Source organism: Scophthalmus maximus, chromosome 4, assembly GCF_022379125.1.
Source record: "Scophthalmus maximus strain ysfricsl-2021 chromosome 4, ASM2237912v1, whole genome shotgun sequence".
In the NCBI taxonomy this organism is placed as follows: domain Eukaryota; kingdom Metazoa; phylum Chordata; class Actinopteri; order Pleuronectiformes; family Scophthalmidae; genus Scophthalmus; species Scophthalmus maximus.
In genome coordinates, this window is record NC_061518.1 from 612,501 (window position 1) to 635,000 (window position 22,500).

Here is a 22,500-nt window from a genome sequence, read left to right on the forward strand (position 1 = left end):
GCGAGGCAAATACTAGGAAATAAAATTCAGAAAAAATGGGATCTATGCTTTTTATTGAAAAATGTCATATTGTAATTCCCTGAAGATCTATTGATAATATTAACATTCCAATGTGTTGTTTTCTTGTCTGTCTCGAATGTAAACATTTTAATTCTCTGTAAACGGGAACCTGAGACGACCTTCGTTGTGTTACGTTGAGACCAATGAGGGAAATGCAGTTAGAAGGTTAATGTTGACGTGCAGATGTCGTCACACCCAGTTCGTCTCGCAGTTTTGGAAGGCTTTCTGTGGTTTGATTGGGGCCACCGTCAGTTTGTCTTCTGGGTACCACCCACAGTCTAATGGACAGACGGGGAGACTCAACCAGGAGATGGAGACGGGTCTTCGCTGCCTGGTCTCCCAGAACCCGGCTTCCTGGTCTAAGTAACTGCTGTGGGTTGAGTATGCCCACAACACCCTGCCCTGCTCATCCACCGGCTTATCCCCCTTCCAGTGTTTCTACGGTTATCAACCTCCGCTGTTTCCTGCCCTTGAGAGGGAGGTGGGGGTCAACTCTGCGTTAGCCTTGGTCAGACGCAGCCGGCGCACGTGGACAAGGGCCCGACAGGTTCTCTTGTGGAACAGGGATCGATACAAGACACAGGCTGACCGACGGAGATCCGAGGCAACACACTATCAGGTGGGACAGAGGGTGTGGTTGGCTACCAAGGACCTTCCTCTACGCACTGAAGGCCGTAAGTTGGCTCCTCGTTTTGTGGGTCCCTTCCCCGTATCTAAAGGTATTAACCCTGTGGCTGTGAGGTTGCAACTCCCCAGGTCCATGAGGGTCCACCCCATATTTCATGTGAGCAAGGTCAAGCCTGTAAGGAGAGCGTTATGGTCCCGGCCACAGCTCATCCCCCTCCTCCTCGTCTCATTGATGGGGGTCCCGTCTACACTGTCCGCAAGCTTCTGGTGGTCAGGAGACGGGGCCGCGGACGTCAGTATCTGGTGGACTGGGAGGGGTATGGACGAGAGGAGAGGTCATGGGTGTCCAGGGTAACATTCTGGATCCGAGCCTGATTAGGGATTACCATCAACAGCATCCGGAGGAGCCTGGGCCGTCCGGTGTCGGCCTTAGAGGGAGGGGACTGTCACATCGAGTTCCCGCTCTTAGTTCATGTTTTGTTTGTTTCGCTGACTTCCTGTTTTATTTTGTTAACTAACCGCCTGTCTCACTCCAGGTAACTTGTCTTCCCGCCTGTGTGATTACCCTAATGTGTGTCCCCTGTGTGTAATCGTCCTCCCCTGTCTCAGTGTATATGGACTCACCTTCTGTCCTTCATCAGTTGCCAGATTGTTGTAGTACTTTGTGTGTCTCACTCTCCAGCGTTATCCCTCGTGTTACCTTCCCAGTGTTTTTGTAGATCTCTAGCCCCATATTTTGACCACATGTTTTGCCTGCCGATTTTGTCACCTTCGCCTGTGATTGTACAATAAAGCTCCATTACCTTTTACCCTCTGCTCTGACTCATTCTTTTGGGTCCACTGTGCTCCGTGACAGATGTTGTTGTCTCTCTCTCTCTCACTTCTCTGCAGGCCTCGCTCGGCCAGTCAAGCAGTAAGCGTCAGTTGCAGTTGTTCGGGCGGAGCCGCAGATAAAGTTCCTGTTTCTGTTTGATTTACACTCTCATGCGCTGCTCGCTCTGCAGCTCACTTTATTATTTACAGATAATATGTCAAGACAAAAAATGACAATCTTTTGCACGCAGCTTTGAATATAATATGAAATAAACAATGAAGTCTGTTGTGTTTGTCCTGATGGTGGCGCTACAGGGAAGATCTCAGGCTCAGAGCTGGAATGTGCTCAGGACACGTTCAGTTGATCAAACTTTATTTATTTATTGGACCTTTCGTAAAAGTAAAGTGCTGTTCAAAGTCCTCAAGAAATGATTGTACAAACTAAACAAACAAGCAGTAAAACAACCGGAGTCCAATCGTACAGTGTCAAGACAGAAAAAAACTATATAAGTATGTCAAATTAAATACAGCTGATAAAATGTTTGAGTGTAGTTGGGTTCGGCTGAAGAGACGGACAGAAGCTAACAGGCTAGCAGTGCGGCTAACAACCTTACAGGATATTTACCACTTCTCTCCATCCCAGTTGGATGATGAGTTAATATATTGTTATTTTAGTCGTACAGAGTTTTTCTTTGTAACATAACGAGGAAAACCTTTTTTGTGTCTTTGAATATCCTGCGTTACGTTACCAGACTGTTAGCTTAGCTCACTGAATTGTTAGCACTTTACAAAAATTTAAGCTAAAATATCTCCGATTCAGGCGCCGCCATTTTGTGTCAGTGACGTCATGTGGATGAGTTAATTTATTGTAATTTAAGTTGTACAGAGATTTTCTTTCTAATGCAACAAGTAAATTCTTTGTCGTGTCTTTGAATTTCCTGCATTACTGAACGTTAGCTCACTGAACTGTTAGCAATGACGTTCTCCCGTTGTACAAAAATGAGGCTAAAACATCTGTGTCAGGCGCCGCCATCTTGCTCCTTTGACGCCGCGGTATCGAGGCCCCGCCCACACATGCTCTCCACCAATCCTGAGTCAGTGTCAGCTGTCAATCATCACGTCTCAGCAACGTTTTTGTGATAAGAACGACCTCACATGGCAGAAACCATCTTAGGAAAATAATTTATTTGACGTGTGGCATGTTAATGTGGAGGGGGCGGAGCATTATAATTCAGGAAAATATGAAACATGAGTGAGTTTTATTGACTTTACAGCTCGAGACAAGAGACAAGAGGACAGTGTGTGTGTGCATGTGTGTGTCTTTAAGCAGCTCAGTGTTTGTTCAGTCCGTCAATGAGTAAACCTGCAGCAGGAACCACGGATCTCTGACAGTATCTGTTCTCACAGCTGTTCGATTCACAGGTACAGTAACACACACACACACACACACACACACACACACATACACACACACACTTCTACTTGAGAAAAACTCTCAAGTAGAAGTACATATTTCTGTACTCGATAACATTACATTACATTCATTTAGCAGACGCTTTTGTCCAAAGCGACTTACAATAAGTGCATTCAACCATGTGGATATTACTCAAAGTGCAAAAGTTAACAAAGTGCGTAAACACTCATCAAATAGGCAAAGAAAGCTTCAAGTGCTATTAGTAATGTTGGTGTGTGTGCAGTATATTTAGTTAAATTTAGAATAGTGTATTCAGGGAGTATGGTGCAGTCTGAACAGGTGAGTTTTCAGTCTACGACGAAAGCATTGGAGGGATTCCGCTGTCCTGACACCAATAGGGAGCTCGTTCCACCATTGAGGAGCCAGGACAGAAAACAGGCGGCCTGTAGAAGAGCGGTGGCTGCCAGCCTTTCACAGTGAGGGAGGTGGTGGACGGAGTGGGCGGGCTGGGGTGTGGAGTTTGACCGTGTTCTGCATGTAGGAAGGGCCTGAACCAGTCTTATCTTACATTTGTGTGAACAGGAAGTCATTTAAATATGTTCATTATTTTATAATATTGTGTAATAATGTTCACAGTGTTTTTTATAATGTGTGTAAACAATATTTCAAGAGCAGAAATACAACTTTCCATTTACATATCGATGTGTTTATTTGATAACTTTGGTTACTATTAGATCAGAGTTAGATTATTAATGCAAAACATAATCAGCTATTCGGTCGACTAACGTGCCTGAGAAGAAAAATCTTTTTACGTGTGTGAAGGGATTTGGCCTCTTTATTTCTGATTACGTGTTCTGTTCTTCCGACAGGCGTCGGCCGCGATGGTTAAACTGCGGCGTCTTGTCTCACCGGGCTGGAGTTAGTGCTTTACTCTGAAATATCAGCTTACTTTATAGATATAATTGATTCTGATGCTAATTTGCAAAATACAACATTTGATTCTGTGAAACTAAAGAGACACGTGTCTCTTTAGTTTCACTAAAGTGTTTTTTCACTAACGTGTTTTTGTTTTTTCCTCCAGGTTCAGAAGAACAGGAGCGTTGAGGGAAAGGTCACACAATGTCTGCGGTGAACACAGAGGAACAAGAGCTGACAGGTAAACTCCCACTGACAATATCAGATACTAAGATTAAATACACTAAGATTAGATACAAAGAGGCGCTGGTGCAAGGTACTGGGGAGCAAATGTAGACGTAAGATTCTTTGGATTGTTCCTGAAAACCTGTTCCGAGACCCGGAAACATTCCAGGTTACTGGCAACCGATGATCTCCTCTGATCTGTTCAAACATGGCATTCAAAAAATAACCGATGTACATGTGTAAATATCTTTACATTCTCAAATATTGAACCTTGAATTTACATAGATACCAAAAACTTGCTCCTGATGCTCTGAGGAGAACATCTGATAGTTCCATGTGCATAAAGCACAAACACTATTCATGAACGATTTATCGAGCCGAGACACACGCCTGTGCAAAAAAAGAGTGAATACCTCCGGGAAGGCCCAATAGTCCTGATCTTTTCAACAAGATCCATGAATGATTCCCTGGGAAACTGATGAAAATGTCCAACAAAAAGAATCTGTTAAAGAAAGTAATAAAAACATCCCTGGATTCGCCCCAGTTTCCAGATCCAGACCAAAATGTTGATGGATTCTTTCTTGGTCTATGTCCCATCCTTCCACCAAGTTCCGTGGAAATCCGTTCTGTAGGGGTTTATTGCCTAAACCTGCTGTCAATCAAACAAATGGACGTGTGAAAACGTAACTTCGCTGGCAGAGCTAATAAATAAGCAGCAACTTAACAGCAGATTCCATCCAACTGGTCGTCTGGGAGAACACTGACGGCTGGAAACCAACTGTACTTGCAGACTAAACCCTTGTACATCGGTGCAGTTTGAACTTTAAAGTTGATGGTTTCACAGAAAAATTATCGGTGGGCAATTTTATGTATTCAACAAAGGCTTTGTGTACAGGAAGTTTAAAAATCAGGATACCAGCAGGGTGTCATGTTAATGTAATTCAAGACTTTTTAAGACCTTTTTTTCATACCACTTGAATTTAATTTTAAGAAAGTACACACCAAGGGTGAAATTAAACCTTTTCCAAATACACTCATCATTCTCAAGCCACGTATCGTAAAACTTGCTGTTCCCCATGTCCATAAACTAGCTACAAGTTTGGCTAGAAAGGCATTAGTTTAACACAACAACTTAACCCGAAACAGATTAAGGACGCAGCGCATACTGAATAATTCTTTTGAGATGGAAATATTTTACTGATTAGTTCTTAGCAGCATTGATATTGATAACTTTTAGCCATAACGGACAGGTTAAAACAAACAGTAAAATGTTCCGTGCCATGTTACATCAACATTAAACTTTGTAGATGGATGAAGTTTTCACCTATGTTTCATGAATATAAATCTACAGCTGGGCATCAGTAAGCTTAGCATCTGGACTGATCTGCCGATCGAGAACTTTCAAGCTCTTATATCAACACAATGCGTCTTGTTTGTTTAATGAATACAAAAAAAGTAATATATATTTTTGAACAAAAAATATTTTCAACATTCAACTTTAAAACATTACACATACACAAGCACTCAAAAATAAATATACCATTAAATAAGGAGGTGCCTGTTGTTAATTTAAAAAATGTATGTTCTTTTTCTCTTTGACAGCCCAGTTGAACTTTCTCACCAGACTCGGACTGGAGGAATTCTATCCTAACAAGCTCACTCTGCGGTCTCTCTTTGAGATCAACCAGAACAGCGTAGATGAAAAAGCCGTTCAATCAGTGGAGGAAATACCATGGTGTTTTCTCAGAAAACTGTTTAAAATCAATGCCGAATGCAGGAGCTGTACACAAGTGTCAATCAGGCAAGAGGAAGACAATGATCCCCTTGAACTAGACCTTTACACTGCAGATGATTCTGAAGACAAGTTCAACCCTCTGGATGTCATTGTAGCTGTCTTCCTTTGTGCTGACAGCCTCTTGCAGCAGGAACTGGCCCTCAAGATGTCAATGTGCCAGTTTTCTCTCCCCCTGCTGTTGCCCCACGGCCATAAGAGTCAGTGTACCCTGATGCTGTGGGCTCTGAGAGACATCGTCAAAGAGTGGCGTCCACAGGATTTGTCTGAATCAAGAGGGTTTGTTGAAGACAACATTATCCAAGCAAATATACCTTTCTATTCCTTTGTGAGGCTGAAGAACTGTAGTGTATCAAAGTCCCAGCTTTTGAATCACATTCTTAGTCGTGGCCAACAGAACTGCAATATCTTCATACACAGAGATGTGGAAGGAGGAGCAGTCAAAAGAGAAATTGCAAATGGGTTGGTTGAAGTTTGCTGGTACCTTCCGTCTGGCGGAGAAAATCTTGACATATTTCCTGAGCCAACTGCCTTCGCAAATCTGCGAGGGGACATTTGCGAGTCACTCACACAATTCAACTTTCTTTTTCAAGTGTCAACTGCCACCTTTGTGTTCCTGGACAGCGTTGATGAAAATGAGCACAGAATTCTGACAACTCTTCAAGATGTGAAATCCAAACTCGTCTTAGTTGTAAATCACAAGGGAGGGAATGCAAGAGAGGATATTATGTCTGTCAAGGCCTTAGTAAATGAATTACATTTACCAAACAACAGAGTGAAGATCAAAGACCAGAGGCTTAATGTTGCAGAGTTCTCAAAGAAACTTTGTGAAGTCATCAAGACATCCCTGGTAGATGTGAAAACCACGATGAGCATTGTAAATATGCACGACAAAGCTGTTGAACTTGGCCTCTCTGTGGACGAAAGCAAAACTGAGGAACAAAAGAAAGCAGCTGAGGAGATCATGGACGGCATTGGGGTGCGAAGTATACCTCACTACAAGAAACAACAACTTCCATTACAAGGAGCTAACTGGAAGAGGTTGTCACAGTTGGAAAAAGAAGAGTGTAGACTGAAGAAATGTGGTGATTCAGGCCTTGAAGACTATAAATCTCAACTGCAGGAAGAAAAACTACAAATCAGAAAGGAGCAAACAAAATGCAAAGTCTCCAAAGGAATGAAGAGTTTCATTGAATACTTATCTACAGGTGACAACGAAAAAAGAGATGTTTTTCTTAAGTGGATGAAACTGAAGTTTAATACACATTCCAGGAACAAACTGTCTGTGTTACGTAACAGATTCAGAGAGCAATGCAAGACGAAAGACGTAAAACTCATAGCAGAGTTGGATCAAGCTTTGGTGGACAGCTCTTTAGGAACAGAGCATTACATGCGAGAGATGGGGCTGATCTATGAGTTCTCTGTTATCAGCTCCAAAAAAACTGCTGATGAAATATCTCACCTCCCTGGTTTGGCTGCTGAGATGCTGTTGGATGGATATCCTCTAGAGTTCTTGGATGGAGATGCTTCCAATGTCCCAGAGAGGTGGGTGACAAATGTACTGATGGAGCTTCACAAGAAGGTCGGACAGAAGAGCAGACTGTTGGTTCTGACGGTGTTGGGTGTCCAGAGTACCGGGAAGTCGACACTCCTCAACACCATGTTCGGTGTGCAGTTTCCTGTCAGCAGTGGCAGATGCACAAGAGGAGCTTTCATGCTCTTTCTCAAAGTTGGAGAGGATTTGCAATGTGAGTTAAATTGTGATTTTATTGTCCTCATTGACACAGAAGGCCTTAAGTCTCCTGATCTGGCAAAACTAGAGGACAGTTATGAGCATGACAACCAGCTAGCAACATTTGTCATTGGCTTGAGTGATGTCACCATTATCAACATCGCAATGGAAAACGCAGCAGAGATGCAAGATATCCTGCAAATAGCAGTACACGCATTCTTGAGGATGAAAGAAATTGGGAAAAAGCCAATTTGTCATTTTGTTCACCAGAATGTTTCTTCAGTTTCAGCTCATGCCAAGACCATGACTGAAAGAAAACACCTCTTGGACCAACTCAATGAAATGACTGAAATTGCAGGTGAAATGGAAAAGCAACCCTCCAAAAAAGCATTCACGGATGTGCTGGACTATGACATGGAAAGGAACAACTGGAACATCCCAGGACTCTGGCATGGAACACCACCAATGGCACCAGTGAACACGGGTTACAGTGAAGCTGTAGCACATTTCAAGAAAAACCTTTTACAAACATTGAAGAGTGACAGATGCAATGAAATCTCACAGATCCCACAGTTTCTGGAATGGATGAGAAGTCTCTGGAGAGCAGTGAAATATGAGAACTTCATATTTAGTTTCAGAAACACACTTGTGGCTCATGCCTACGACAACTTGTGCAAAGAGTTCAGTCAATGGGATTGGGAGTTCAGAAAAGAGATTCTGACCTGGCAAACCACAGCGGAGTTAGAAATCTTGAACACCGATAATGAATCTGAGGTAGAAACTTGGAACAGATTAGTCGGGGAAAAAAAATCTGAGGTGTCACAGGAAATAACAGGCCAACAAACAGCAATGAGGGGGAAACTCAGCAACTACTACAAAATGAAAGGCAAACGAGTAAATCTGATAGAGAAATACAAAGTTGACTTTTTCAACAGCATCAACGGGCTTGCAAATGAAATTAGACATTCTGTGTGTGCAAAACTGGATTGCCTCCTTGACCTAAAGATAAGTTCAAAAAAGGCTCAGGACATTCTGAGAGAATACCGAGGTGTGATCGAGGAGCGGGTCATGAAGCTTCTGGGTGACTGCAACAAGTCAACGTTGACCGATCAAGAGCTGACGCATGAGTTTGAAAAGATGTGGGCTGAAGCCACTGTAAATGTGTCTGGCATGAAAGAGAGAGATATTGCAGCATGTGTCGTGAATCAGTTGAGAAGAAATTTCTCAAATCTGAAAGTTAATGAGGAATTGCAGAACATTCGAGACCTAAAAGAATTTGGAAGAGGTCCATTTAAAAGGAGAAGGGATCATGTAGACTCCTTTGTAGGAAAAATACAACATCTGTGGGGAGGAGATTTGCAGAACTTTGCAGAAAGTGTCATTGAGTCTTGTAAACTGTTTGTACTTGACAAAGTACGGACAAACGGAGATTACCAAGAATCTTTCGCAAAGGAACTTCTAGAAAAGATTGATAAATCCCTTGAACAAGGTAGCAACCATCACAAAACAACTCCAAAGTTTGAGATTGACCTGAAACTTCACATTTGTGGCATTGCCTCCAGGGAGTTTGTCAAAATGCACAGAAGATTCTTGTCGGATAACAATCCTCACACTCAGCTGGAGAAGTACAAGACTCAGTACCTGTCAGATTTTCTCGATTTATACACAAAGAGAGATCACTGCCAACGCAAAGCAAATGATTTTGTCCAGTCTTGTATCAAACCTGCTGTGGAACAGTACATCAGTAGATCTTTGGGAGTAGACATTGTGGAGCACATTTTGACAAGTTGCCATTCAGCAGAGTATGGATCTCGCAAAACCTTCCAGTACAACATTCAAAAAGAGTTGCTGCTAAGGGAAGACTTCCAAAGTTTTGTCAAGTACATTGGAAAATATGAAATATATGTAAAGGATTGGATATTTCAGCACATCCTACAAACGATGTCAGAGGACAAGACTTTGTGCAAACTGAAGAAAAAAAATCTACAAGTCATCATTAAAAAACTCTCAGAAGCAATAGAACGTGCATCAAAAGGAGATGATGGTGTTCTGCTGCCAGACAACAAGGAAAGCGTCAAAAAGCTAATCAACAACATGCGCAAGCATTTGATCAAAGACATCTCAATTTCTGTGGAGGATGAAAAAACCACCTTGTTTCAAATCCAAAGCACATGTCATCCGTTCATCAACTGCCTCAAGATGTCAATAAAGGACTTGAAGGAACAACTTGAGGAGGAATTCTCAAACTCTGACGACATCACTGAAACACTGAACAAGCTTCCAATCAAACCACAGGATGAGCTTTTCAAGAGGGTGTTTGGTTGTGGACAGCAATGTCCATTCTGTAAAGTTCCCTGTGAGGCCGGAGGCTCAGAACACAAGCAGCATCACGCATCCATTCATCGGCCACAAGGTCTTTCTGGCTATAGGAAGCTTAAAGACCAAACATTGGTTGCAACGCTTTGTACATCTGATGTGCATAGTGAACGTAACTTCAAAAACACAAACACTAAATGGGTGTCCCATCCTTATAAGGACTATACCAAGTACTATCCAGACTGGCTGATTCCTCCCGACCCCACCATAGAGGCATCTGACTACTGGAAGTATGTCCTGGTACAATACAACGACAGATTTGCTGTAGAATATGAAGCCAAACCAGCTAAAATCCCAGAGGCCTGGAGGAGACTCACAAAGGAACAAGCACTGAAAGGTTTGAGAGACGCCTTCAACATGAAGTGATCAATGTACAACTAAACCCATCAGGGCAACAATTTATATACGGCACATTCAAAGATTTTCAGTTTTGTTAATGTGAGTGGTTTTGCGGTTCAATTTTTTTTTTCTCGAACTGTCGCGTTGAACATAATGAATGACAAGAAGTGAGCTGAGATCAAGGAAACATTTTTTTCTGTATGACTATTTTATGTTGGATTTTTTAAAAGTTTATAAATGTTTCATTCGATCTGTCAATTGTAAATAGTCTTCAAGCATAGTGGGTGGTGTGCATGATAATGTTAACAATGATAAAGATAAAAGAAAATTATGATCATGTAAAAAAAAGAAAAGAAATTATGTATTGTGTTTTTTTTCAACCTTTATTTATCGACTTGTGTTATTGTAATTTCTTCCAGTTACTGTATGTCCATTTATATAATGACTGGTGTGCGACAGTTATGATGTTGACGATAAAAATGATAATGATGTACTTCAGGTATCAAATGAACAAAGAGATAATGTGTTGCAATAAATCTTTGTTGTTTTGATGAATGAACGCTTTTGCTTATATTTTTCTTGGTTAATATTTCATGTGGCTCTGTATAGAAGAACTGGTGCGCATGATAATGCTGATGAAGATAATGATTTTCTACACACAACATGAGAAAAAAAGAGTTGCTGACATGGTTTTAAATGGCGTCAGTTTACTTTTAATGTTTGTCTATGATGTACAGTAAACATGTGAAGAGATCTTTGTAATGTGTTGCTATTTACAGTGTTAATTATTTTTCTCAACACTTACCTGTTGTTCTCTTCTCACCGTGAAGTGAAAAATGTGCGATAAATAAATTATGGAAGAAAATAAGAGACATAAGTCTTTGAACTTTAACAGCCACTGAATACTTAATATTGAAATATTTTATTTTGAAAAACATGTATCTGAATTTATCTGTTCGTCTCTTATTTGCTTCCATAATAAATGCATTATTGTTGCAAATGACTTTCACATATTATTAATGATTAACGATTGTGATTTTTATCCCTTTATGAAAATATGTGTTGATGTAACAAAGAAGTTCCAAAGCCGGAAATATGTTGTCAACTAAAATAATTAAAACTTGACAAAGAATTTGTGTTAATGTGTTGTTTTCATGATTAACATGTCTTTCATTGTACTAAAGACAATGATCATGTTTTGACATTGTGAGGACATTTTGAGGTCAGGAGGATAATTTGACATTGTGAGGACATTTTGATATTGTGAGGACATGTTGACGTTATGAGGATATTTTGTTATAGTGAGGACATTTTGATATTGTGAGGACATTTTGATATTGTGAGGACATTTGACATTGTGAGGACATTTTGACGTTGTGAGGACAACCAGCTGTTGATGAGTCATTTTAGTCATAAAGAGATTTTCTTTGTAACATGACAAGAAAAATCTTTACCCTGTGTCATCGTGTCTTACTGAATTCACGTTAGCTAATTGAAAGGATAATGCCATATAGATAATTGATGGATGGATGTTAAAGTGGCGGGGTGCAAATACTAATACTAATACTAAAAAATGGTATATATGCGTCTTATTGAAACATGTAATATTGTAATTCCCTGAAGATCAATTGATAATATTAACATTCCAATGTGTTGTTTTCTTCTCCATCTCGAATGTAAACATTTTAATTCTCTGTCAACGGGAACCTGAGACGACCTTCGTGGTGTTACGTTGAGATCAACCAGGGAAATGCAGTTTGAAGTTTAATGTTGACGTGCAGATGTTGTTGTCTCTCTCTCTCTCACTTCTCTGCAGGCCTCGCTCGGCCAGTCAAGCAGTAAGCGTCAGTTGCAGTTGTTCGGGCGGAGCCGCAGATAAAGTTCCTGTTTCTGTTTGATTTACACTTTCATTCGCTGCTCGCTCTGCAGCTGCCTGTGATCAGAGGAAAACTACAAGCTCCCTTTATTATTTACAGAGAATATGTCCACATAAAAAATGACATAATCTGTTTCACGCAGATTTGTATATAATATGAAATAAACAACGAAGTCTGTTGTCTTTGTCCTGATGGTGGCGCTACAGGGAAGATCTCAGGCTCAGAGCAGGAATTTGCTCAGGACACGTTCAGTTGATCAAACTTTTTTTATTGGACCTTTCGTAAAAGTTAAGTGCAGTTCAAAGTCCTCAAGAAATGATCGTACAAACTAAACAAACAAGCAGTAAAACGACCGGAGTGCAATCGTACAGTGTCTGGGAGGAAATACAGGACAGAAAAAAAATATATAAATATGTCAAATTAAATACAGCTGATAAAATGTTTGAGTGTAGTTGGGTTCGGCTGAAGAGACGGACAGAAGCTAACAGGCTAGCAGTGCGGCTAACAACCTTACAGGATATTTACCACTTCTCTCCATCCCAGTTGGATGATGAGTTAATATATTGTTATTTTAGTCGTACAGAGTTTTTCTTTGTAACATAACGAGGAAAACCTTTTCCGTGTCTTTGAATATCCTGCGTTACGTTACCTGACTGTTAGCTTAGCTCACTGAATTGTTAGCACTTACTCTACAAAAATTTAAGCTAAAATATATCAGATTCAGGCGCCGCCATTTTGTGTCGGTGACGTCATGTGGATGAGTTAATTTATTGTAATTTAAGTTGTACAGAGATTTTCTTTCTAACGCAACGAGGAAATTCTTTGTCGTGTCTTTCAATTTCCTGCATTACTGAACGTTAGCTCACTGAACTGTTAGCAATGACGTTCTCCCGTTGTACAAAAATGAGGCTAAAACATCTGTGTCAGGCGACGCCATCTTGCTCCTTTGACGCCGCGGTATCGAGGCCCCGCCCACACATGCTCTCCACCAATCCTGAGTCAGTGTCAGCTGTCAATCATCACGTCTCAGCAACGTTTTTATATCATCAAATAACTCATGAAAAGCAAAGTGATCAGAAACATGAACACGTGAACAAACATCAGTGCGATGAGAACGAACTCACAAGACAGAAACCCTCTTTGGAAAAACATTTATTTGACGTGTGGCATGTTAACGTGGAGGGGGCGGGGCATTAACATTCAGGAAAATATGAAACATGAGTAAGTTTTATTGACTTTACAGCTCGAGACAAGAGGACAGTGTGTGTGTGTGTGTGTGTGTGTGTGTGTCTTTAAGCAGCTCAGTGTTTGTTCAGTCTGTCAATGAGTAAACCTGCAGCACGAACCACGGATCTCTGACGGTATCTGATCTCACAGCTGTTCGACTCACAGGTACAGTAACACACACACACACACACTTTACTTCTACTTGAGAAAAACTCTCTTTCTCTAGTTGATAACGGTCGACTCGGATGTTGTTGTTCTTGTTGTTGTTCATATTTCTGTCAGATGATCCACTGCAGAGGTTCTGACTGTTGTTCTAATGTGTTATTTATTCTAGTTTTTAAAGATCAGGAACAGAATTCATATCACAGAAACCGGTTTCTCCTACTGCAAACACAATGTACTGTAAATGCAGTAACATGTATCTGTGAACATACCAGAAAATAACAACGTTAGACATTTTGTAAATTTCTTTATATATTCTTCTGTCCACTTTGCTGCTGTCATACTCAAATTTCCCCATTGTGGGACGAATAAAGGTATATCTCATTCTATCTTATCTTAACTTATCTTACATTTGTGTAAACAGGAAATCATTTAAATATGTACATTCTTTTATGATATTGTATAATAATGTTCACAGTTTTTTATAATGTGTGTAAACAATATTTTAAGAGCAGAAATACAACTTTCCATTTACATATCAACGTGTTTATTTGATAACTTTGGTTTCTATTAGATCAAAGTTAGATTATTAATGCAAAACATAATCAGCTATTCGGTCGTCTCGTCTCACCGAGCCGGAACTGAGCGGAAACGAGGTAAACACGTGAAACCCAAACAGGAAGTAGCGGGCACACGCCACAGTGTCGCCCCGTGTGATCCAGACCCGGACTCTCTCATGACTCGGGCCCTCTGTGCACGTCTGTGTCTTTCACTTTCACACTGATTAACATGTGAATACAACCAGACGTGTTCACGCATCAGGTACGAGACCTCGGGGTCGTTGGCGTCGTGGAGTCGTAAGGTGCTCACACTGCTGAGCTCTGACCGCATCGTGTCAACGAACAGAACAGAAAAAGGAAAATAAGTATTTACATGCCGGCGTCATTTGTTTCCTGCTGTGGGACAACAAATGCAAATGTGCTTCATCAGACAGTCGCAGTTGTTCGGTGATTTTTGAATACGTCAGTTGTTCACTGCTGTTTGCTCCTCATCAGATCTGCTGTCGGCAGGAAGTGAAACCAAGCCGCCTGCAGCTCAGTTACTTCTCCTGTCTCCTTGTTTGTATTTCAGACTAATCTTTTTAATCTCTAATAAGAACTGGTTTGACGTCTTTAAGACTTTTAAATCCCCCACACAGCTGCACAGTGTTCAGAGGATCCAGTTTCTGCAGATACAGAACAACAGACGTGTTGGAGACTGACACACCGAAAACTGTTCACAAAGTCTAAAGAAAGATCTCGAATCAATTAGAACTCTGTCATCAGGAACATCAGGAACAACAGGAACAACAGGAACAACAGGAACATCAGGAACAACAGGAACATCAGGAACAACAGGAACATCAGGAACAACAGGAACATCAGGAACAACAGGAACATCAGGAACATCAGGAACAACAGGAACATCAGGAACATCAGGAACAACAGGAACATCAGGAACAACAGGAACATCAGGAACAACAGGAACAACAGGAACATCAGGAACAACAGGAACAACAGGAACATCAGGAACAACAGGAACATCAGGAACATCAGGAACAACAGGAACATCAGGAACAACAGGACCACTGACTGTATATAAAGACGATCAGTGACTGTATATAAAGACGATCAGTGACTGTATATAAAGACGATCAGTGACTGTATATGAAGATGATCACTGACTGTATATAAAGACGATCACTGACTGTATATAAAGATGATCACTGACTGTATATGAAGACGATCAGTAACTGTATATAAAGACGATCAGTGACTGTATATAAAGACGATCAGTGACTGTATATAAAGACGATCGGTGACTGTATATAAAGATGATCACTGACTGTATATAAAGACGATCAGTGACTGTATATAAAGACGATCAGTGACTGTATATAAAGACGATCGGTGACTGTATATAAAGACGATCACTGACTGTATATAAAGACGATCAGTGACTGTATATAAAGACGATCACTGACTGTATATAAAGACGATCGCTGACTGTATATAAAGAAGATCACTGACTGTATATAAAGACGATCACTGACTGTATATAAAGACGATCACTGACTGTATATAAAGACGATCACTGACTGTATATAAAGACGATCACTGACTGTATATAAAGACGATCGCTGACTGTATATAAAGAAGATCACTGACTGTATATAAAGACGATCACTGACTGTATATAAAGATGATCACTGACTGTATATAAAGACGATCACTGACTGTATATAAAGACGATCACTGACTGTAGATGAAGACGGACGACACATCTCCACTCCCACTTTGCAAACATGAAGCCATAATATCTCGGGTTTGGGCGTCGCCGTCTTGTGCTGGTGACGTCGCTTGGAGCGAGAGTTGACGCTTCAGCTCAGTCCGATCTACTAACGTGGAGGGGGCGGGGCATATGACCTGTCCCAGTCACCTCGTGTTAAATCATGCTCAGGCTTATTCTTTATAAAATCCTGATCCAAGTCGACTTCGCCATCAGTAAATATAGATTCCGGTCAGACAGAGAGGTCACACAGAGGTCGACGGTCACATCACTTCCTGCTCTCTCACACCTTTTCTCTGTCTCTCTCTCTCAGTGATCATGGCTGCAGTCGGAGCCGGGGTCACCGGGGTCACCGGGTCGTGGCTCCTGTCGCCGGGAGTCGTCGGCTCCTTCATCCTCCTCCTCCTCCTCTCCATCCTCCTCACAGCTCTGTGCAGCGACTGCGGCAGGTCAGAAAAAGTCCCACACAAAACAAAATCCCCAAAAACCCACTGACGTTTCTAGGGGAAATAAAAAATCGATGCACCGGCTGCGACGAGCTCGTTGCTCAGTACATGAGGATATTGAGGTTATTGATGTTGTAGGATAATGAGATGAGATGTGAGTGACCTGTGCGTCTCTTCTTTGTGTCCCCTGGAAACACTCGGCGTGTTGTCGTCTGTTCCTCGCACTGTGTCCGTGACAGTTTTCAGTCTGTGGCCACAGACTCATGAGCTCGTCTTTTACTTTACTTTTAAGAAAACTGTACGAATCTTTACGAAAAAATTTCACCTCATTTGTCTCTTTTTTGTCTTTCTTAATATTTTTTAAAGTCGATCATTTGAGCTGCGTCATTCCAAGACGGATGGAAATCCATTGGCTCTCGTCAGTGTGGTAAGTGACCTTTGACCCGTGCGGATGGAGGCAACTCTGGACTGAGCGTTCGTGTGTAACCTCTGACCTTTGAGAGGACGTTTGTTGTTGAAAGGTCAAACTGGAGGAAGCGAGAGAGAATCCTGCGATCAGAGAGATCCAGAAGGATGAGAGAGGTGAGTGGACGTCTGAACGGCGACCAGAAGATGAACACATGAAATCTGACTGTGGACATAGAGATAGAGATATATACAGTTAATATATATATATATATATATATATATATATATATATATATATATATATATATATATATATATATATATGTATATATATAGAGAGAGAGAGTTAGATATAGAGATATAAATATAGAGATATATACAGTTAATATATATATATATATATGTATATATAGAGAGAGAGAGAGTTAGATATAGAGATATAAATATAGACATGTAGATATATAGATATAGAGAGATGTAGGTATAGGGATATTGATATATATATAGAGACAAATGAAGATATGGAGATATTGATATACAGATATAGAGTTTTAATTATATAGATATTGATATATGGATATAGAGAGATGTAGAAATAGAGATATTGATAATTAAATATAGAGAGATGTAAATATATAGATATATAGAGCTGTAGATATAGAAGTATTGATATTTAGATATAGAGAGATGAAGGTATACAGATATTGATAAATAGATATAAAAATATTTAGATATATAGATATAAAGAGATGTAAATATATAGATGTTGATGTATAGATATAGAGAGATGTAGAAATAGAGATACTGATATTTAGATATAGAGAGATGTAGATATAGAGAGAAATAGACAAAGAGATAGATATATAAAGTAGATAGAGATATAGACAAATAGATATATGGATATATAAATACATAAATATTTAAGATATAGTCCAACTACTGAAAGTAAAATAATTATTTTCATACACGTCTCCTTCTCTGTGACATAAAAACATGATGATTTCTGTGGTTTCCATAACTTTGTCGTCCTGAAACCTGAGAAACTATTAAAGAAGATATCAAGATATTAAAGAAGATAAAAGAAAAAGTCCAGCATTAGTGTCACAGAAACGCTGCAGGTCCTCTGGTCAATGAGACAACACACGTCTTATTTTTGGATTCATTTCACGTTTCGATGATGAGCAGACTAAAATTTTCCATCTTCAGAGGTCCGTCCTCCTGAAGAGAACCCCGTCTCGTTCAGTCCCTGGAAGAGCCACCTGGGGGCGCCACACCACAACGCAGGTCCGTCTGTTTAAATCCTCCCCCCTGTTTCCACAGTGTGATGCTTTTCACTTGGCTACAGGACGCTGTCAGCTCACTGAGTGTGTGTGTGTGTGTGTGTGCTCAGATGTTCTGACCAATGGCAGTGCAGCAGTGATGGACACGCCTTCTGACGCTGCTGGTGGTACGTTATGTTCGAGAAATTATAGTTTTTGCTTTTTAACTGTTTGGAATCAAAACGCTGGAATATTTACTGTGTGTGTGTGTGTGTGTGTGTGTGTGTGTTCAGAGTCCAGCCCTGAGGAAGAAACCTCGGCCCAGTTCACGCCGTGGAGGAGCCACCTGACGGCGCCGCAGCATCAAGGTATATATATATATAAATAAATAAATAAATATATATATATATATATATATATACATATATATTTTTTTATTTATTTATATATATATGAATTGTCAGTGTGAACCTGATTCACTCTCTCACAGTGTGAGACTCTTGTGGTCAGACTCCGCCCCCTCCTGGACAAACTTTGTTTTTCTAAGTTGTCCCTCGTGTCCAGGGGCCCGTCGTCTCTGTAGCACATCTGGAATATTCTGACGTTTCATAAAAGAAACTGTGCATGTGTCTCTCTGTGCACAGACGTGAACAGCTCCGCCCCTCCACACCTCGACCCCATCTACCACACCATCGGAGGAGGAGGAGGAGGAGGGCGGAGCCAGGCCGACGCTTGGACACCACCGACCAATCACGTGCCGGAGCGGGAGGGCCACAGCGACGGCGGCGGCAGAGGAGGAAGAGCTCGCTCTGAAGCAACGGTGGCGGAATCACGTGACAAAAATTCAGTTTACGCTCAAATCAGCAAGAAGGTGAGACAGGCCCCGCCCACTGTCCTTCACGTGTCTGCACCGCCTCAGGTGAGGGAGGAGGAGGGGGAGGAGCCTTCACCTCCACTGCCTGACAGAGAGATGGACACGGAGGTATGACGGGCGAGAAGACAAAGGACTAAAAGGACGGAGGACGAAGAAAAAGGATGAGGGATGAGGAGTGTAGGATGAAGGACACGTGAAGGACACGTGACGGGGAGTGAAGGACACGTGAAGGACACGTGAGGACACGTGAAGGACACGTGAAGGCATGTGAAGGACACGTGAAGGACACGTGACGGGGAGTGAAGGACACGTGAAGGACACGTAAGGACACGTAAGGACACGTGAAGGAAACGTAAGGACACGTGAAGGACACATGAAGGACACGTGAAGGACACGTGAAGGACACATGAAGGACACGTGAAGGACACGTGAAGGACACGTAAGGACAAAAAACACATACTTCTTGATATGAACTCATTTATAAATATCAACATGAAGAAATTGTTTTGGATTAAAATGGATGAAAATAGAATACATATCCCACAATGCAACAGGGCGGTGTTTACATAGGCTGAGGGGAATAAAGATAAAAGTTCAATCACATCTCTAAACTACAGATTATATAAAACAAGACGTAATCACTAACAGCTGATTCCTGTCTGATCGCTAGGCAACTTTTCTTCGCTGCAGTCGTTGTTTCCAAAGTTTTACAGTAGAAAGACAAATGATTAATCACCAGTTCATTGATAATTAATTCAATAATTCATCAAATCGACAAATATTTTTCACATTAGGGCGGAAAACGATTTGCTGATAAACTGATCGATGAGGGGAAAACTGTGGTCGTGATCGTGTGTTGGATGAATCTGAACTGGACTGAAACAAACCAACGCTTCTGTTTTCAATGTTCGACTGAAACAAAAAAACAACATGTGGAGAAAATGATGACTTGTTTGTTTGTTTGTTCAATTTCAAACGTTTAAAGCTCCAGTGTGTCGTTTTTGTAATTACCTGGCGCCATCTGGTGGTAAAGTGTCATACCGCGACCAACCGAGCGACCGACAGGGGACACTTCATGGTGGTGCACCGCTGATTCCATTTCCTGTTTCCGTCAGCGTCTGAAGATTCAACGTGAACGCGACGTGTTCTGGAGCGTTTAGTTCAACAACGTATTCAACAGGACGTAGAAACATGGAGACTCACACGGAGGTCGGTCCACCTCATGAACTATATTTAACATATATGAACAGAGTTATGGACAATATGTTCAACTTCTGTGAATAAGTTTGTATAAATATTAAACACTGTAGCTTTAAGTAACAGTTTATAAAATGATGTTGAACTAAATCTTTAATCTGAGTTCAGTGCTCTCACATTCTCAGTGTGAGTCAGAGGTCACATGCTGCTGCCTGTGTGTGTGTGTGTGTGTGTGTGTGTGTGTGTGTGTGTGCGTGTGTGTGTGTGTGTGTGCGTGTGTGTGTGTGTGTGTGTGTGTGTGCGCGTGTGTGTGTGTGTGTGTGTGTGTGTGTGTGTGCGTGTGTGTGTGTGTGTGCGTGTGTGTGTGTGCGTGTGTGTGTGTGTGCGTGTGTGTGTGTGTGTGTGTGTGTGCGTGTGTGTGTTGGTAACATCCTGTTGTGTTTAACTGACTCAGAGTTTTTTGGGTGACACTCTGGAGAAAGTGTTTGTCGACCAGGAGACACGTTCACCACGTCGCCCGAGTCACATGACCTGAGGGAGTGAAGAGTCGTTGACGGGGTCGTGTTGAAACAGGAACAGGAGACGAACTCAACCTGGCGACACGAGGATGTGATGAAAGCTTTTGCCTCGAGTCGACAACAGACACTCTGAACATTCAATCGCGTGAGATCGCGCAGCTGCTGAAAGTTCATCCAACAGTTGGTCAACAGAAATAAAAGATTTGAAATTGAATTTGAGGGCGAACGTTCCAGAGGAAGTCGGAGCCTGAATCAGACTGAGTGAATCAGTGAGCGATGTCGTCATCTGGGTGATGAGATCACGGGAGAGAGAACCAACAACCAGATAAGAGCGAGCTCGTTTCCCCGCCGGCGCGTTGTCGCGTCTCCCGGGATTCAAAAGATGGCGGACGACGACGGAACGTCTCACGCGTTTCCTTTGATTTGACACTTTTAAAGCTTTTCAATGCAGCGTTTCATCCGGTTTCGGTTGGTTGCCGTCGCCTCTGACGTCAAACCACATCTTCTTTCGAACGAATCAAAACGACAGCGCTACAATAAAAAAGTCACTGACATCTTCCGCCACATTTTAATATCTGCCACTGTCGGAGGGAAAACTCAACCAATCACGTTGCGGTTCTCTTAACCGGTTGTGGCCCAAGAACACGGCGTCGCCCGGGGGTGAGGTCGTCTCTTCCTCTCTACTCGTCCTCGGTGGAGAAGGTCACGAGGTCAAAGGTTAAGGGAGGATTCACAGGACGTATGAGAAGAGAATCTGACTCCACTGACACTGAACCACGTGGTCATGTGACGGTGGATGTTGTTGATCGTCTGTCGTGGTGAAACGACACATTTCTGAAGATGAACTACAAGAACCTCAGCGGCTCCATCAGCATGTTTCAGTGTTTTATGATTCATATGTGATAGTAACTGACATCTGGATCATATTCATACTCTTCTTCTTCTTCTTCAGATTGAATCGTTTACGTTCGTTCATGACGCGTCACGTTAAATATCGCTGCTGCAATGAATTGTGGGTCTGTTCTCCTCTCTCATAGGAAGCTCCAGTGTGTCCTCTGATGAAGGAGAGAGGAGAGGAATCATTGAAGCTCCTTTCCTCAACATTTAGAGAATCTGAACAGATCTTATCATGGTGCTGAGGAAACTTAGTATTTAGGAAGTTTCCAAAGCTCATTTGACAAATCGACCTTTCGTGAAAGAACCTAGAACACAGGTCGCAGTCAGGCCACGCCCCCTTGCTCCTCCCAATAAAACCAGTTACTTCTGGTTTCATTAGGAACAAAGATCCTCTGAGGCGACGAGGTTTCTCATTTGAACCTTTGTAAAGACTCTAGTTTCAAATTTTCTCATGTAATTTGATCATTTCCCACAAACTCTCTGGTGGAAACGTCTTTAAATAAACCTTATTAGTCCTGGTTCATATTCCTGCGGAGCACGGAGGCTCGACTCTGTCGGCACGTAGCTCACGAGGTGACGTGAGCTACGTGCCGACACACACACACACACACACACACACACACACACATACACACGTAGAGTCAGAGTGGGTTATGTAATCAGTGAAGATTTCCGCCCACAGGCTGCTCTCTGTTTTTACTGTAGTCACAGTCACAGGGACAGTAACAGGAGCTGTTATACTTTATTAGACAAGTGTGTGTGTGTTCAGGACGTCCCATAGGCTGTGTGTGTGTGCGTGTGTGTGTGTGTGTGTGTGTGTGTGTGTGTGTGCGTGTGTGTGTGTGTGTTGTGCAGTAAAAACAGAACAGCTGCAGTTTTCATTAGGATTTCTTTACACACATGCACACAGTCATATACATTTTATTCATATATATATATCTATATATATATCTTCATGTATCATGTATATTAACCATGAGAACACATGAGTGTGGTTCCAGCTCAGGGAGTCAG

The 22,500-nt window shown here is 41.6% G+C and overlaps 4 protein-coding genes across 7 annotated transcripts in view; all 4 read left to right on the top strand.

The window, feature by feature from the left end:
- Nucleotides 1–1,316, top strand: part of LOC118301989 (membrane progestin receptor beta-like) — a 4,157-nt gene extending 2,841 nt beyond the window's left edge. For both annotated transcript variants that reach the window (XM_035627755.2, XM_035627754.2), the window contains one exon: nucleotides 1–1,316. This exon is cut by the window's left edge and continues 408 nt beyond it. The gene's annotated coding sequence lies outside the window, so the exon portion shown is untranslated.
- A 1,441-nt stretch (nucleotides 1,317–2,757) lies between these two features.
- Nucleotides 2,758–11,425, top strand: LOC118301975 (up-regulator of cell proliferation-like). 2 transcript variants are annotated; one of them, XM_035627726.2, is made up of 4 exons: nucleotides 2,758–2,922; nucleotides 3,784–3,832; nucleotides 3,996–4,070; nucleotides 5,657–11,425. In XM_035627726.2, the coding sequence occupies exons 3-4, from the start codon at nucleotides 4,034–4,036 to the stop codon at nucleotides 10,318–10,320; spliced, it is 4,701 nt and encodes a 1,566-aa protein (XP_035483619.2). In that variant the 5' UTR covers nucleotides 2,758–2,922; nucleotides 3,784–3,832; nucleotides 3,996–4,033; the 3' UTR covers nucleotides 10,321–11,425. The 2 variants fall into 2 exon arrangements, with proteins under 2 accessions (XP_035483619.2, XP_035483620.2); XM_035627727.2 differs by lacking the exon at nucleotides 3,784–3,832.
- A 1,900-nt stretch (nucleotides 11,426–13,325) lies between these two features.
- On the top strand, nucleotides 13,326–19,819 carry LOC118301996. The gene is made up of 8 exons (XM_035627767.2): nucleotides 13,326–13,562; nucleotides 16,201–16,336; nucleotides 16,700–16,760; nucleotides 16,855–16,915; nucleotides 17,948–18,025; nucleotides 18,132–18,188; nucleotides 18,294–18,368; nucleotides 18,645–19,819. The coding sequence occupies exons 2-8, from the start codon at nucleotides 16,206–16,208 to the stop codon at nucleotides 18,986–18,988; spliced, it is 807 nt and encodes a 268-aa protein (XP_035483660.1). The 5' UTR covers nucleotides 13,326–13,562; nucleotides 16,201–16,205; the 3' UTR covers nucleotides 18,989–19,819.
- Nucleotides 19,820–22,092: 2,273 nt separating this feature from the next.
- Nucleotides 22,093–22,500, top strand: part of znf395a (zinc finger protein 395a) — a 10,089-nt gene continuing 9,681 nt past the window's right edge. The window contains exon 1 of one of the 2 annotated variants that reach the window (XM_047331640.1): nucleotides 22,093–22,500. This exon is cut by the window's right edge and continues 1,066 nt beyond it. The gene's annotated coding sequence lies outside the window, so the exon portion shown is untranslated. The other variant, XM_035627748.2, reaches the window with a different exon arrangement.

Coding starts and splice junctions, on each gene's coding strand:
- LOC118301975 (XM_035627726.2), top strand. CDS start 4,034: ATGTCTGCGGTGAACACAGAGGAACAAGAGCTGACAG. Junction 4,071..5,656: donor AGAGGAACAAGAGCTGACAG/GTAAACTCCCAC, acceptor TCTCTTTGACAG/CCCAGTTGAACTTTCTCACC.
- LOC118301996 (XM_035627767.2), top strand. CDS start 16,206: ATGGCTGCAGTCGGAGCCGGGGTCACCGGGGTCACCGGGTCGTGGCTC. Junction 16,916..17,947: donor GATCCAGAAGGATGAGAGAG/GTGAGTGGACGT, acceptor TTCCATCTTCAG/AGGTCCGTCCTCCTGAAGAG. Junction 18,026..18,131: donor GGCGCCACACCACAACGCAG/GTCCGTCTGTTT, acceptor GTGTGTGCTCAG/ATGTTCTGACCAATGGCAGT.